Consider the following 15,607-nt stretch of genomic DNA (forward strand, 5'->3'; position numbering starts at 1 on the left):
CAGTTTTTCCGGTCTTGTCCATGGTAATTTTCTTTCCTTGAATCCCTTGGCTAATAATAATACAATTTTAGAGAAGCAGATTAATTTTTTTTGAGTTCTTAAGGAAATTTATGTACATATGACTTCCCTTTAGAATGACTGCTAACTTGGAATCCCCTTATGGGAATGGATTTAGAATACTGTGATCTTTTTGGACATTTAATCTCAAGGAGTTGAAAGCTATTACAGTTTATTTTTCCAGGGACCATAGAGCAAGTTTATGTTTGAAACTTACCCTAGGGGTTCTGTTTAGCTCTTGAACTGGTTCATTTTTGTGGTTAGTAAGAAAACATCTTTGGACTTTTTATTTTAATTGGTTTTTTGTTATGTAATTCTTAGGGTCGACCCTGATAGTCCTTTGCACAGTGATCTTCAGATCTTAAAAGAAAAAGAAGGCATAGAATATATTTTGCTTAACTTCTCTTTTAAGGTAAGAAAATTTTAAGGGGACTCGATATACTTCTAATGGAAATGTATATTTTTATAATTGCTTTGGGAAAACACGTAGGGATTATTTGGTAACATAGAAGGTATTCGTTCCTTGTGGCTCAGGAATTCTCATGTATATACCCTGCAAGAGATGAGCACTTAGGTACTCAAATTATTGAGAGCAGTGTTGCTTATAATAGCCCCAAACAGAAAATAACCCAAGTGTCTGTTTCAGTAGAATGGAAAACTGTGGTATTCATATAAAAAGGAATAGAGCTATGTGCAAAACGATGGGTGAACCTTAAATACAATGTTCAGCAAAAGAAGCCAGACCCCAAAACAAGTCTTGTACAATTTCATTTATATTGGGCTCAAAAATAAGTAAAACTAAATTGCTTAGGGCATGCCTTCTCAGTGGAGACAGTATCCCCACCAAGGGGGTGAAAACTGGTTCCTTGGAGTGAAAAAAATCTTAGATATACACTGGTCTGTGGCCTTTTAAGGGGCCATATTATATAAACTGTTAACACAGTATATCTGTGGTGGGGGATAGATTCAGAAAAAAAAAATTCTAAAAAGCCTTTTTGGTGGAGCAGAAATTAAAAGAAGGTTGAAAAATGCAGATTTATGGATTCAAACTTAGGTAATTACTATCAAGAAAAGCAAAGATGTGATTACCATACAGTTGAGGATAGGGAGTAAATTCAGGTGAGAGGGATGGAGTTGTAAGCTGAAAGAGACATCTGGGGACTTCTTGGATACTGGCTCTAGTCTGTTTTTTGACCAGGGCTGTGGTTACATGGATGCCTATTTTATAATATATAATGGCATACTTTTATATGTTACATACTTTCTGAATTTATGTGTTATATTTAATACCTTTTCTTTAAATGGTAAGAATAAAGGGTAAAGAATAGCAGTAGAATTTAGATAAAATGTAATGATTTAATATGGATAAATAAGTGTAGTAGTTTTAAATCTTTCGTCTCAAAAAAACCCTAGGAAATATATTTCTAAGGAGCTATATTTGAATTATATAGAGCTTCTATTTGCTGTGTTCTTTTAAATTCGGAAGGAAATTTACAGACATATATTTTTTCCATTTCAGTTAGGTAGACTTCAGTGCATTAGGGCTATAGAAGGGCTATAGAAGGCTTGAGGACATGGAAGCATCTAAAATATAATTCCTGCAAGAGCCTGCAGTCTTCCTAGGGAGAAATCTGTGATGAAGGCTGTACTGCTTTGGAGACCATGATGAAGAGTCTGGGATCTTAACCTTTAAACAGTAAAGAACCAGTCAGTACAGGTTTTTAGGTAGGGGCATGATTGATCTGTTAGGCTTTTTATTATTATTATTTTAAACAGTTATTATGTCTTCAGCATCAGATAGGGTTTGGATTGGAGAGAGTAGATACCTGGGAGACTAGTTGGGACTTTAATTTTAATCTGGGCAAGGGGTAATGAAGGATGATGGTGGTAGGAATAGGTGAGAGTAGAGGGATAATGAGGGGTTTTGAAGGAAGAAGCAAAGATGTGAAAGAATATACTTGCAAAAAGTAATTTTTTTGAAAACTTTTTACATAGCTTTTGTGTGTTATATTTTGGGGGATATATCTTCATTTATGATTGAACTTTCTTCAAATAACTCAAAATCTATATTTTCCCTCAATTTTGTTATTATAGAAACTTTTATGATTGTCAATTGGGTTGTCTTCTAGAGAGTGAATCTGGTATATATTTACTGAAGTTGCTAATGACTGTATTTTTACTGATTCATAAGGTGAAAAAATAAACCAGGACAGTAGCATTTTTTTTTCTTTCAATTTTTAAAAATGTTTATTTTTGAGAGAGAGAGAGAGAGATCATGACGTGAGCCAAAGTCAGATGCTTAACCGACTGAGCCATGCAGGTACCCCCCTTTTTTAAAAATTCTGTATGCAAAATGTTTTAACCTGAACAATCTATAAACAGTCGTATTAAATCATATGCCCAGGTGTCCAACACCAAGCTTAAGAAATAGAATCTTATAGGGGCACTAGGATGGCTCAGTCGGTTAAGTGTTGACTTTGGCTCATGGTTCATGAGTTCGAGCCTGCCCTGCCCTCATCCTGCTCTCTGCTGTCAATGCAGAGCCTACTTCAGATCCTCTGTCTCCCTTTCTCTCTGCCCCTCCCCCGCAGGCTCCTGTGCACGTGTGCTCTCTCCCCCAAAAACAAAAGCATTAAAAAAAAAAAAAAAAAGAAAGAAAACCTTATACCTGAAACTAATGTAAGTTATGTCAATTATGTTAAAAAAAAAATTCAGGTCTATGTCTTTTCTTCTTCTTCTTAAGCAGTATCTTTTGAAAGTCCTCTGTGTGTTCTTTCCTTCTCACTTCCTCCTGGAGAGGTGTTTTTAAGGGAATATGAAATCTTGACCACTAAACTGAAAGATTTGTGGCTGTACTTAATGTTTTCATGGTATTTTTCTGCTCTAGGTAGAACTTAAGGGAGGGGACAATCTGGGAGGTAAATGGCTGAAATTCGCTGGATTTGTCTTTCTGGACCATGGCTCTTGATACCAGAAACAAGGGCCTTGTGAGGCCTGAAATATTTTCTTTTTCTTTTTCTTTTTCTTTTTCTTTTTCTTTTTCTTTTTCTTTTTCTTTTTCTTTTTCTTTTTTCTTTTTCTTTTTCTTTTTCTTTTTCTTTTTCTTTTTCTTTTTCTTTTTCTTTTTCTTTTTCTTTTTCTTTTTCTTTTTCTTTTTCTTTTTCTTTTTCTTTTTCTTTTTTCCAATGTTTAATTATTTTCAAGAGACAGAGAGACAGAGTGTGAGCAAGGGAGGATCAGAGAGAGAAGGAGACAATCTGAAGCAGTCTCCAGGCTCCAGGCTTCAGCATAGAGCCCTACATGGGGCTCCAACCATGAGATCATGACCTGAGCTGAAGTTGGACGCTTTAACCAACTGAGCCACCCAGGAGCCCCAAGGCCTGAATTATTTAAGAGGCCTGGGAAGAATGTGATTGCTCTGAACTAAGTGACATTGGCAAACTGAATTGCCAAGTTATTAGTATCAGGATTCACAGACTTGGAAGGATAGCAGGTATTATCCAGAAAGAAGGATTTATAAGAAGGAGCATGAACAGTATTTATGTCCATGCCTCAGATGTCCATGGTGACAACTTGAAAGTCATGAGTAATAAGAAAATGGAACTTGAGATATAACAACACAAGGTTGGGGATGGGGCAGGAGAGAAAATGGGGACCAATTAGATTTGTCAGCAATGTGGCAAATCTTTTGTGCTGTGCTTTTAAGGGAGTGGTGGTCTGGTTTTTAAAACCATATCTAAATCACTCAGCTGAATTCTGAGGTACTACTTTAAGAAGGGTTTATTTAGACAAATTTGAATTCATTTAGAGAATAGCAGCAAGGATCTGAAAGAGATTTTTATGTCCTAAGATAGCTGGGCAAATTGTGGATTTGGAGAGAAGAACATAGGGGCTCATGAGAGTTTGTCCTCAACTATTTAAAGGGCTATGTATGTGGAAACTTTAGTTTGATTTTGTTTTTGATTGATGGTTTATTAATTTGGTAGTTTGATTTTTGTTTTGATTAACATGACATTAGAACTAGTAAGTCAAACTGTAAACAGGTGATTTTTCAAGTGATAACTATTGTGATTTTTCAAGTGATAACTATTCATCTGGTGACAGTCTTTCGAGAAGAGAATGCTCCTGGAGCACCTGGGTGGCTCTGTTGGTTGAGTGTCTGACTCTTGGTTTCATCAAAGGTCAGATCTTGCAGTTCATGAGATTGAGCCCTGTGTTGGGCCCTGTGCTGGTAGCATGGAGCCTGCTTGGGATTCTCTCTCTCCCTTTCTCTTTGCCTGCCCCGCCCCTCCCCCCCCCTCCGCTTGTACTCTCTCTCTCAAAAAAAAAAAAAAAAAAATAGAATGTTCCTTATCATTAAAAATATGTTGGAAAAGGGCACCTGGGTGGCTTAATTGGTTAAGCGTCTGACTTTGGCTCAGGTCATGATCTCACGGGTTGTGGTTTCAGGCACCACATCAGGCTGTGTGCTGACAGCTCAGAGCCTGGAACCCACTTTAGATTCTGTGTCTTGCTCTCTTTCTGCCTCTCCTCTGCTAGCTCGCTCTCTCTCTCTCTCTCTCTCTCTCTCTCTCTCTCTCTCAAAAATAAATAAAACTTAAGAAAAAAAAAAAGAATATGTTGGAAGGCCAAGATACTGAATTGGAAACTTTGTGAGATCCTTGTAAACCTTGAGATTCTCAGTTCCTGAGTTAGTATACCAAGATAACTCAAATTTCTATTTTAAGTCCTCCTCAACCTCTCTGCTGTAATCCTGTAAGGAACTCTTATTTCTGTAAAATATTAATTACTGAGTTCCATGGTACAGAGTTCATGGAATAGTCCCTAGGTTTTGATGTGAAGGAGTTACTCTGAATGAAGAATTACTTAAAATGAAAGTAGTTCTCACTGCCACATAATCAATTTAAAAAGCTTTATCATTTGGGAACACATATTTAAAGATCTAAAAAATAGACTAAATGAAATTGTACTTTACCAAGCTTTGTGTCCGTGCCTTTTATTATGTCTATTAAACTGTAGATAAATGGTGAGCTACTTATTTGGAAGTAGATTATAATTATTATTAGGTTGATATCTTGTGTGGGTAGATTCTCCCTTGAAGTAGAAATCTAAGATTATCTGTTTTAGCCACCAGAAGTGTGCTTTTTGTCTTCCTCTCCTATTAGGATTGAATTTTCATAGTTCATATGTTCCTTAGAATCTTATTTGAGGATGGGTGGAAGTAGGGAGTTAAAAGTAAGTTACTGGACTTAATGCTGCTTATTCTTGCAGTTAAAACTGTATTTTTGTGTTCCTTGGAAATAACTGAACAAGACAAATGTTTGTTTAGCTTCTTTACCCTCAAATAGGTTTAAGAGACAATTAGTTCCTTCCTTTTATTAGATCATAAAATTGGAGATAATTTCTCTTAGACATCCTGTCATATCTTTATCAGAGGCAGTATGCTTTTTCCTTACCCCATTGCTGTAGGAAAATGAGGGGCAGCCTTTTTGGCTTTCTGGCTACCCAGAGATTGACCTCTAATGCTCTTGGCCACCTCAGCTACTGTTGTTGTTTAAGTTCATTAAGAGAAAAAGCTCTTGTTCTTCTGGAAAGCTGTTTCCAGGACTGATAATTTGAAAAAAAGAATTGTACTTGGTAGCCTGAAAATTAGCTAAGGTTTCTTTTCTCTCATCTTCTCTTCATACGTTTTTTATCAAGTCTGCTAATCTTTGTCATTTAATTAGAGCAATTAGTCTGTTTGCATATAATGTTATTACTGATATTGGGGTTTAAATCTTCTGTCTCATAAGTGCTTTCTATTTGTCCTTGTTATTCTATGTTCCTTTTTCTCATTCTTTTGATTTTTTTTAAAATTACTCCAGTTTCTCTCCTCTTTCAGCTTCATGCATACGTGTTCTCTTACCTTTCTTTACTCCCTTACAATTATAATGTATATCCTTGTCTAATATAAATTTGTTAATTTATATTTTATTTTTCCTTATCAATGCAGAGACTTAGAACATGGATTCCCTGCCAAACATGTGCTGTCATGCATTTTCTGTACTTCCCTAAAAACTGCACATTATTGTTATATAATTAATCAATATTCATTTAGATCTATGTGCATATTTGTTCTTTTCATGGTCTTTAGTCTCCACATTTCCATCTAGGATCATGCTTCTCCTGCCTGAAGAATATCCTTTAACATTTCCTTGTGTCTGCTGACAGGAAAATAACTTTAGTGTGAAGTAATTTTTGGAAAGTATTTGTATTGGGTATAGATTTTTAGGTTGGAAATTACTTTCAGCAGCTCAAAGATATATCATTCCCTCATTGGGGTTTCCATTGTTTTTCTTGAAATAGTCATAGTGCTTCAATCTTGTGAAGTCTTCAGTCAATATTGGAAAATTCTCAGACATTCTCTCCAAATATTGCTTCTGTCCCATTCTTTTGTCTCCTTCTAGGACTCCACATATATGATAAGCCTTTCAATACATTCCCCTGTGTCTTGTTATTTTCTGCATTTTCTTTTTTTTCTTTTTTTTTTTTTCCAACGTTTATTTATTTTTGGGACAGAGAGAGGCAGAGCATGAACGGGGGAGGGGCAGAGAGAGAGGGAGACACAGAATCGGAAACAGGCTCCAGGCTCTGAGCCATCAGCCCAGAGCCCCACGCGGGACTCGAACTCACGGACCGCGAGATCGTGACCTGGCTGAAGTCGGACGCTTAACCGACTGCGCCACCCAGGCGCCCCTATTTTCTGCATTTTCTACATATTCTCTCTCTTGGCTTCATTCTGGATGTTTTCTGGCCTATTTTCCTGTACACTGAATTTCGGTTTCACCAAGTCTCTACTGTGGTTAAATTCATCTTTTAAGTTACTGATTTCAGTTATTGTATTTCTAAGTTTCAGAATTTCTCTATGGCTCATTTTATAATTTTAGTACTTTGCCAGGGTTTTCAATATTGTATTTTCTTTCCTTGCATGTATTCAACATGGTTATTTTAAAATCTATGTTTGTTACTCTGTTATCTTGATCTCTCGTGGTTTTTGTGTCATTTGCCTCTCATTTTCTGGACATGTTTGTTTTTAAGTCTTGTGTAACTGGCTATTTTTAGTAACAAACATTATATATGAAAAATTTACTAATTTGAAACCTTGGATGATATTCTTCTTCAAAGAGGGTTCACATTTACTCCTGTCAGGCTTGGACACTGGCAACCCAGGATCACAGAATCCTGTCAGGGATTGAGGTGACACAAAACTGGACTTCATTCCTTGTCAGTTAGGGCAATGTGTCATTTGTTCTTCAGGTCCCAGCCTAAAGTGTGGGAGACTTGTCCAGGCCTCTCCTTGGACCCCAGCTCCCAATTTTTATCTCTCTAGCCCTGCGAGTCTTAAGTTCTGCTGAGCTTTTGATCTCTCATCTTCCTTTTCTGTAATTGAAAGAAAACTCAAGGCAGGGAGAAGGGCCCCACTCTGAGGTTCCCTTTTTCTTCTTGATCTTAGTTCTGTAGTGGTTACATTTTGTCTACCTCTTCTAGTTCTCAGCCAGAGGATTGATGTAAAGTTACCTAGTCTATCATTATTGGAACGTTTCCTTTTATATAATTATTTTGGAAGTGGAACCCCTTCATAATTTTCATAACTTTACCAAAACACTGTCCTGTTTGGGCCTGATCATTTTTATTTCCTTTGGTTTTTATTTCTTTTTATTTTTGGTACTTTTATGACTCTCATCAGATAATAAATATACACATTCTTTATAGACTATATAAAAATCTTCAAAATAAATAGAGTATTAAGGATATTCTTAAAACTAATTAAACTTGATTGTTTGCTTTTTAGGATAATTTTCCATTTGATCCTCCATTTGTTCGAGTGGTGTTACCTGTTCTCTCAGGAGGGTAAGTTTAAGTAATTATTTTCTTTGACAGTGTGCATTAGAATTATTTGGAGAGATAGTTAAATGGTAGGAGGCCCAGAATGCTAGGGTATATATACCCCAAGTTTTCTGATTCACTAGGTCTGGGGGTGGGGAAAGGCTGATAATTCGCATTTCTGCACTTCTAAGATGGTCTCAAGTGAAGCGTTGTTGCTAGTCTGGAAACCATCATTTGAGAACCATTGGTTATAAACCATCACGTTGTTTATAAGTAAGAGTTTTTAATGTCCCCTATTTGTATACATTTCACGTTAAAAAAAAAAACAAGTGTTTTTCAAATATAATTTGTGATTGAGGATTTAGAGAAAGTTAAGATTAGAGAATGATTCCCACAAGCCTATATTCCCAGGAATAATCACAGAAAATCTCATGGGCCTATAGAGCTGGCCATCTGATTCCTTCTAAAGGTGGTGGTTTCAGTTTGGTAGAATCTAATTGTCATTCATTTTTATCGAAGCTTGTATTCCTTTTTTGTGATTAGAAGTCATATAAAGAATGGGAAAAGATGAGAATTGGTACCTAGGCTGGTTATGAAATGTTCTATAGATCGTTAAATTAGAAGCAATTAATACTAATTTGAGGGGAGCCTGGGTGGCTTGGTTGTTTGAGTATCTGACTCTTGACTTTGGCTCAGGTCATGATCTCACGGTTCCTGAATTTGAGCTCTGCACTGAACTCCACACTGACAGTGTGGGGCCTGCTTGGGATTCTCTCTCTGCCTCTCCCCTGCACACTCTCTTTCTCAAAATAAGTAAATAAACTTAAAAATATATATACTAATTTGGGAATTATGAAATGCTCAGTTGACTAATTCAACCTTGTGAGGTAATGCATATTATGCTGATTAAGATCTAAAAAGGGGCGCCTGGGTGGCTCAGTCAGTTAAGTGTCTGACTTCGGCTCATGTCATGATCTCACGGTTCGTAGTTCGAGTCCTGCGTCGGGCTCTGTGCTGATAGCTTGGAGCCTGGAGCCTGTTTCTGATTCTGTGTCTCCCTCTCTCTCTCTGCCCCTCCCCCGCTCACGTTCTCTCTCTCTCTCTCTCTCTCTCTCTCTCTCTCTCTCTCTCTCTCTCTCTCTGTCTCAAAATTAAATGTAAAAAAAAAATTTTTTTTTAAAAGATCTAAAAATATCCAGTCGTTACTTTGATCGTTGCTACTGTTGATATAGTAATAGTTTCATTTAGATTAAAAAATATGGAAGGATGGCTACAAATGATTAAGGAAAAGATTTAGAAAAATTTTATAAATTCAAGATAAATGTATAAAAATATTCTTGTCAGATCATTTTGAAATCTGCTATAACCTTGACCAGCAGAGTTTTCACAGTTTGTTGTGGGAAATTCTAAGAGTTTTAAGAACTTATGATTTTAAGTAGTTTACCACCAAGTTGTGGAGACAAACACGTGAAGTTAAATAATACTTCTCAATTTAAAAATCTGTGATATAGTTTCTCTTCATTGCTTTTTGCTACAATGGTATTATTTACCATTATACAAATGAATAAATTTGAATAAGTCAGCTTGTTACTTATCCAAACAAATCTTCTAATAAAATGTTTTTTCATTATATAAAAGCCAACAGTATAGGGGTGCCTGGGTGGCTCAGTTGATTAAGTGTCCGACTTTGGCTTAAGTCATTATCTCCCAGTTTGTGAGTTCGAGCCCCATGTCGGGCTCTGTGCTGACAGCTCAAAGCCTGGAGCCTGCTTTGATATTCTCTCTCTCTCTCTCTCTCTCTCTCTGTCTCTCTCTCTCTCTCTCCCCCTCCCTCCCTCCCTCCCTCCCTCCCTCCTTCTCTCCCTTTCTCCCTCTTCCTCTCCCTTCCCCTCCCCCTCCCTCTCTGTCTCTCTCTCTGTCCCTCCCCTGCTCACGCTCTCTCACTCAAAAAAAAAAAAAAGCCAGCAGTATAAAAGGAGATTAAAAATATTAAGTACTTCATCGATTGGGAAATGTGAAGTGTGGACTTGAGTTCTCTGAGGTTAAAGGAAAAGGGAATTGCTTCCAGTAGTAGTGATCTGGGAAGACTGTCAAGTAAGTGGGTTCTCAGGTGGGCATTGATATATGAGTGAGTTCAGTTTGGTCTACTGGTGGAGGTTGAAGGAAAATTATCTACATAGGTAAAAAGTAAATACAATCACATATCTAAGAAAGGGCATGATATATTTATAGCATACCAGATGAGTTTGAGCTACAAAAACAAGGTAGGTAGAATTCATACAGAAGAGTTGTATGAAATTGTGCTGACAGAATATCTTGTTGTAATTTAGGATTATGGAGTGGTGAGAGGATTTTTTGTTGTGTTTGTTTTCATCTTCTTTTTTTTTCCTGGTAAGGAAACTGTTACCCATGGATACTGAATTTATCTCTCAGTAGCTGGATCAGGAACAGGAAAATACAGGAAAGAGAATGTTTTAGAAAGAAATATGGTAACAGTGGAAGAAGACAGATTGTGTTCCCAAAGCCTAGAAGAATGCAAGGCTAATTAAGAGCTGATGGCCCTTAGAGTGAAGTGAGACAACCTAAAATGGTACAGTGGGAATGGAAAGGTGAATGTAAGGTGAACGCTGATTTGAAACAAAATCAGTGACTTTGGTCTTCATAGTCAACTGTTAAATGATGGGGAAGATTTACTGGCTGACTTGGGAAGAACTACAAAATGTGAAGGACTGATAAAATGCAGAATTTTGCAATCTCACAATCAGGCTGAAGCACTGTGAGTCTGATCAGATTATTGAGCAGTTCCATATATTTTATATCCTCTGTCATCTTCTAGATGTTACTCTATTCCTGTTTCTTATGATAGCCATTTTGTTAAGTAACACCTTTATTGTGATACAGTTCACATATGATAAAACTCACCCTTTTAAAATGTACAATTCAGTGGTTTTTAGTAAATTCATAGAAGTTGTATAACTATTACCTCTAATTTCAGAACATTTTCATCATTCTCCAAAAGAAACCCTGTACCTGTTAGCAACCATTCCTCATCCCCCCACCCCCACCCCCACCAACTCCCCACCCACTGGCAACCACTCATCTCCTTTCTGTCTTGAAAGATTTCCTGTTTTGCACATTTCATGTAAATGGAATCCTACAAAATGCGGCCTCTGTGGCTGGCTTCTTTCAGTTAGCAAAATGTTTTTAAAGTTCATCTATATTGTAGCATATTTTAATACTTAACTCCATCTTATGGACGAATAATATTATATGGCTATACCACATTTTATTTGTCCGTGGACATTTTTTTTTCTCTTTAAAGTTTATTTATTTAAGAGCAAGAGTGGGGGAGGGGCAGAGATAGAGAGAAATTGGGGGGGCGGTGGCAGGGGAGGGAGAGAGAATCCCAAGCAGGCCCTGCACCACCAGTGCAGAACCTGATGTGGAGCTCAAACCCACCAACTGCGAGACCATGACCAAGCTGAAATCAAGAGTCAGACACTCAACTGACTGACCTACCCAGGAGCCCCGTACATTTGTGATACCTTGACTATCATGAATAATGCTACTATGAACATTCACATAAATGTCTGCATGTATATTCTCATTTCTTTCATACATGTGTGGAATTACTAGGTCCTCTAGTAACTGTTGAACTTCTTAATGAAATGCCAGACTGTTTTCCAAAGCGGCTGTACCACTTACACTCCCACAGCAATGTGTACATAATCACACTTTTCACTTCCTTGTCACTCTTCAGCCCCTGTAGTCTGGTATTGGCTCTTAACATTCCTCCCAAACTCTGTTGCCAACAGGGATTTCCATGTTGGTAAATCCAGGGGTCCTTTTTCAGGCTTTATCATATTTGATTATCTGATTTCTCAACAACACTGAAAACCTTTTTCTCTTGGCTTCTGACTGCCTCCTCTCAGTCTCTAGCTGGCAACTCCTTGTTCACCTGACTTCTGCATGTTGGAGTTCTTCAGAATTTGGTATAGGTCCTTTCTCTTTTCTCATTTCCTCCTATTCCTGTGGCTTTTTGAAAATTTTGAGATAATTGTATACTCACATGCAGCTATAAGAAATAATAAAGATACCTGTACACCTTGCCAGGGTAATGTTTCACAAAACTGTAGTGTAATACCACAATAAGACTGTGATGCAATCCATAGAACTTACTCAGATTTTCCCAGTTTCTCTTATAACTCATTTGTATGTATGTATGTATTAAGTTCTACACAACTTGATCACCTGTGTTTGTGTCTCCACCACCACAGTGAAGATACTGAAGTTCCAAATACACAAGAATCCTCCTTCTTGTATTTTTAAACCACACCCATCTCCCTCTTATTACCCACTTTTCCAACTTCTGGCAACCACTAATCCTGCATTTTTCATATTTTGTCATTTCAGAAAAAAAAGTTACATAAATGGAATCATACATTTTGGGATTGTAATTTCTAGCAATTAGTTTTTTTATTTGGCCTAATTTCCCTGGAGGTTCATCTACGTGTTTGACTAGTTTGTTTTTATTGCTAGGAAGTATTCCATGGTGTACCATGTACCACATTTTGTTTAATCAGCTACTACTTGAAGGACTTCTAGCTTGATTCTAGTGTTGGGCTGATGCAAATAAAGCTTATATGAGTTCTTGTATACATGTTTTTGTATGAATGTGTTTTGCTTTCTCTGGGATACATGTCCAGGAGTAGAATGGCTGGGTCATATAGTTATTGCAGCATATTGAATTTTTAAAGAAATTGACAAACTTTACCATAGTGACTATACCACTTTATATCCATACCAGGAATGTGTGAGTGATCTAGTCTCTCCACATCCTTGCCAGCGTTTGGTGTTCCCACTTGTTTTTATTTTAGCCATTCTGAGAGATAGTGATACCTCAGTGTGGTTTTAATTTGTGTTTCTTTGGGGCACCTGGGTTGCTCAGTCAGTTGAATGTCTGACTTTGGCTCACGTCATGATCTCGTGGTTCGTGAGTTCAAGCCCTGCGTCAGGCTCTGTGCTGGCAGCTCAGAGCCTAGAACCTGCTTCAGATTCTGTGTCTCCCTCTCTCTGCCCCCCACCCCCTGCTCACACTCTGTCTCTGTCTCTCTCAAAAATAAATAAACATTAAAAAAATTGTTTCCTTAATGTGTATTTTCTAATATCTAATATTTTCTATGTGCTTATTTGGCAATTTCATATTCTCTTCCCTGAAATATCTGTCCATGTTGCTTGCCGGTTCTTTAATTGGATTGTTTTTTATTTTATTGTTGAATATTTATTAAAAAATATTTAATATGAACTACATAGTAGTCCTTTGTTGGATATGTGGTTTTTAATTTCTTCCAGTATGTACCTTCATTTTATCCTCTTAATAGAATTACTTGTGGAGCAAAGGTTTTTAGTTTATTTATTTAAATTGAAGTATAGTTGATATATACTATCATTACTTTTGGGTGTACAACCTAGTGATTGGCCAATTTTAAGCATTATAAAATGCATACTGTGATAAGTATAGTTACCATTTGTCACCATACAAAGTTATTACAATATTATTAACTATATTCTTGTGCTGACCTTTTTATCTCCATAATTTGTTTCTTTTATAACTGGAAGTTTGTACCTCTTAATCCTCTTCACCTATTCTCCCCCGCTCCCCATGCCACCTTCCTCCTACCCCCTGGCCTGGCAACTACAAGTCTGTATTTTTTTTGCTATTTGTTCATTTGTTTTATTTTTTAGATTCCACATACAAGTGAAATCATATGGTATTTGTCTTTCCCTGTCTGACTTCTTTCATTCACTTAGCATTATACCCTAGATCTATCCATGTGTCACACATGGCAAGGTCTCATTCCTTTTTAAGGCTGAGTAATATTCCTCTGTGTGTGTGCGTGTGTGTGTGTGTGTGCACATCACTTCTTTATCCATTCATCTATCAATAGACACTTGGATTGTGTCCATATTTTAGCTATTGTAAATAATACTGCAGTAAACCTACCTTTTCAAATTAATGTTTTCATTTTCTTTGGGTAAATACCCAGAAGTGGAATTACTAGATTGTATGTACTTTTCTTTTTAGTACATTTCTTTTGAGGAACCTCCATACTCTCTTCCACAGTGGGTACACCAATTTCCATTCCTACCAACAGCGCATGAGGGTTCCCTTTCTCTACATCCTGGGCAACACTTATGCTTCTTGTCTTTTTGATACTGGTCATTCTGACTGGTGTGAGTGGATATTATCATATGGTTTAGATTTGCATTTTCCTGATGATTAGTGAGCCTCTTCATATGTTGATTAGCCATCTGTAGGTATTCTTTGGAAAAATATCTATTCAGGTTTTCCATTTTTAAATTGGATTATAATTTTTCTGGTGTTGAGTTGTAGGAGTTCTTTACACACTTTGGATATTAACCCCTTATTGGATATACCATTTGTGAATAGCTTTTCCCATCGAGTAGGTTGCCTTGTTTTTTGTTTTGTTTTTTTGATGGTTTCTTTTAATGTGCAAAAACTTTTTAGTTTGATGTAGTCCTAATTGTTTATTTTTGCTTTTGTTTCCTTTGCCTGGAGAGACCTATCCAGAAAAATATTGCTAAGACTGATTTATAAGGGTTTACTCTCTATGTTTTCTTCTAGGAGTTTTATGGTTTCAAATCTTAACAGTTAGGTCTTTAATCCATTTTGAGTTTATTTTTGTGTGATGTAAGAGAATGGTCCAGTTTCATTCTTTTGCATGTAGCTGTCCAGTTCTCCCAACGCTATTGAAGAAATGGTCTTTTTCCCTATTGTATATTTTTGTCTTTTTTTGTCCTAGATTAATTGACCATGTAAATATGTATTTACTTCTGGGCTCTATTTTGTTCCATTGATCTATGTGTCTCTTTTTGTGCCGGTACCATACTGTTTTGATTACTATAGCTTGGTAATATAGTTTGTTTGGTTTTTTATAATTTTTATTTTATTTTTTTTTATTTTTTATATGAAATTTATTGACAAATTGGTTTCCATACAACACCCAGTGCTCATCCCAAAAGGTGCCCTCCTCAATACCCATCACCCACCCTCTCCTCCCTCCCACCCCCCCATCAACCCTCAGTTTGTTCTCAGTTTTTAACAGTCTCTTATGCTTTGGTTCTCTTGCACTCTAACCTTTTTTTTTTTTTTTCGTTCCCCTCCCCCATGGGTTCCTGTTAAGTTTCTCAGGATCCACCTAAGAGTGAAACCATATGGTATCTGTCTTTCTCTGTATGGCTTATTTCACTTAGCATCACACTCTCCAGTTCCATCCACGTTGCTACAAAAGGCCATATTTCATTTTTTCTCATTGCCACATAGAATTCCATTGTGTATATAAACCACAATTTCTTTATCCATTCATCAGTTGATGGACATTTAGGCTCTTTCCATAATTTGGCTATTGTTGAGAGTGCTGCTATGAACATTGGGGTACAAGTGGCCCTATGCATCAGTACTCCTGTATCCCTTGGATAAATTCCTAGCAGTGCTATTGCTGGGTCATAGGGTAGGTCTATTTTTAATTTTCTGAGGAACCTCCACACTGCTTTCCAGAGCGGCTGCACCAATTTGCATTCCCACCAACAGTGTAAGAGGGTTCCCGTTTCTCCACATCCTCTCCAGCATCTATAGTCTCCTGATTTGTTCATTTTGGCCACT

General features: G+C 37.0%; 1 protein-coding gene across 5 annotated transcripts in view; it reads left to right on the top strand.

Annotated features, from left to right (window-relative positions):
* UBE2Q2 (ubiquitin conjugating enzyme E2 Q2) overlaps positions 1 to 15,607 on the top strand; it is a 73,319-nt gene that overhangs the window by 33,275 nt on the left and 24,437 nt on the right. For 4 of the 5 annotated variants that reach the window (XM_019832014.3, XM_019832013.3, XM_011282991.4 and 1 more), the window contains 2 exons: positions 379 to 469; positions 7,889 to 7,947. In XM_019832014.3, the coding sequence (XP_019687573.1) occupies positions 379 to 469; positions 7,889 to 7,947 (150 nt within the window). The remainder of the gene's footprint in view (positions 1 to 378; positions 470 to 7,888; positions 7,948 to 15,607) is intronic. The other variant, XM_019832015.3, reaches the window with a different exon arrangement.

The sequence above is a fragment of the Felis catus genome, chromosome B3, assembly GCF_018350175.1.
Source record: "Felis catus isolate Fca126 chromosome B3, F.catus_Fca126_mat1.0, whole genome shotgun sequence".
In the NCBI taxonomy this organism is placed as follows: domain Eukaryota; kingdom Metazoa; phylum Chordata; class Mammalia; order Carnivora; family Felidae; genus Felis; species Felis catus.